At 41.4% G+C, this 1,151-nt stretch overlaps 1 protein-coding gene across 1 annotated transcript in view; it reads left to right on the top strand.

The window, feature by feature from the left end:
* The window catches only part of EMH_0068040 (uncharacterized protein), a gene marked incomplete at both ends in the record, with an annotated part of 2,355 nt that extends 2,165 nt beyond the window's left edge, over window positions 1-190 (top strand). The window contains one exon of the mRNA XM_013498687.1: window positions 33-190. Coding sequence (XP_013354141.1) covers window positions 33-190 — 158 coding nt within the window. The remainder of the gene's footprint in view (window positions 1-32) is intronic.
* Between the last annotated feature and the right edge of the window lie 961 nt (window positions 191-1,151).

The raw sequence follows: 1,151 nt of genomic DNA, 5'->3' as shown, positions 1-1,151 counted from the left end.
CAGGGCGTAATTTGATGCTAACGAAGTTGCAGGAGTTGAACCCATTGATGGCATCGTTTGTATCTCCCTCTTCAGCAGGTGCAGCAGCAACCAGCAGCAGCAGCAACAGCAGCAGCAGCAGCAGCAGCAGCTGCAGCAGCGGGAGACGCAGCAGCAGTGTTCTGGCCCGCAGCAACTCTCTTCTTGTTGAAGCTTTTGCTTTATGGGGGAGACACGTTGCCTTCACCGAGGATATAAACTCTGTATTTAACCCTCAGCAGCAGCTGCGGCTTCTTATTTCTTATTTAGATGAAACTATAGGAAGAGTTGTCAAGGGTTCACTCAGAAAAGCATTCGCTGTAAACCCTAAACCCTAAACCCTAAACCCTAAACCCTAAACCCTTCATTTATACAGATGTATTCACACTAAACCCTAAACCCTTAAGCAGCAGCTGCGGCTTCTTATTTCTTATTTAGATGAAACAATAGGAAGAGTTGTCAAGGGTTCACTCAGAAAAGCATTCGCTGTAAACCCTAAACCCTAAACCCTAAACCCTAAACCCTAAACCCTTCATTTATACAGATGTATTCACACTAAACCCTAAACCCTTAAGCAGCAGCTGCGGCTTCTTATTTCTTATTTAGATGAAACTATAGGAAGAGTTGTCAAGGGTTCACTCAGAAAAGCATTCGCTGTAAACCCTAAACCCTAAACCCTAAACCCTAAACCCTTCATTTATACAGATGTATTCACACTAAACCCTAAACCCTTAAGCAGCAGCTGCGGCTTCTTATTTCTTATTTAGATGAAACTATAGGAAGAGTTGTCAAGGGTTCACTCAGAAAAGCATTCGCTGTAAACCCTAAACCCTAAACCCTCAACCCTAAACCCTAAACCCTTCATTTATACAGATGTATTCACACTAAACCCTAAACCCTTAAGCAGCAGCTGCGGCTTCTTATTTCTTATTTAGATGAAACTATAGGAAGAGTTGTCAAGGGTTCACTCAGAAAAGCATTCGCTGTAAACCCTAAACCCTAAACCCTAAACCCTTCAATACTATATTTTATACACATGTATTCACACTAAACCCTAAACCCTTAGAGAAATATTAACCTTTCGTTTAACACAAACTTAATACAGAGATATTCTCTCTGATAGTTATCTCATA

Source organism: Eimeria mitis, genomic scaffold (genome assembly GCF_000499745.2).
Source record: "Eimeria mitis Houghton genomic scaffold, Emh_scaff3637, whole genome shotgun sequence".
In the NCBI taxonomy this organism is placed as follows: domain Eukaryota; phylum Apicomplexa; class Conoidasida; order Eucoccidiorida; family Eimeriidae; genus Eimeria; species Eimeria mitis.
The sequence above is the reverse complement of the archived record's forward strand: the minus strand, read 5'-3'. Positions and strand labels throughout refer to the sequence as shown.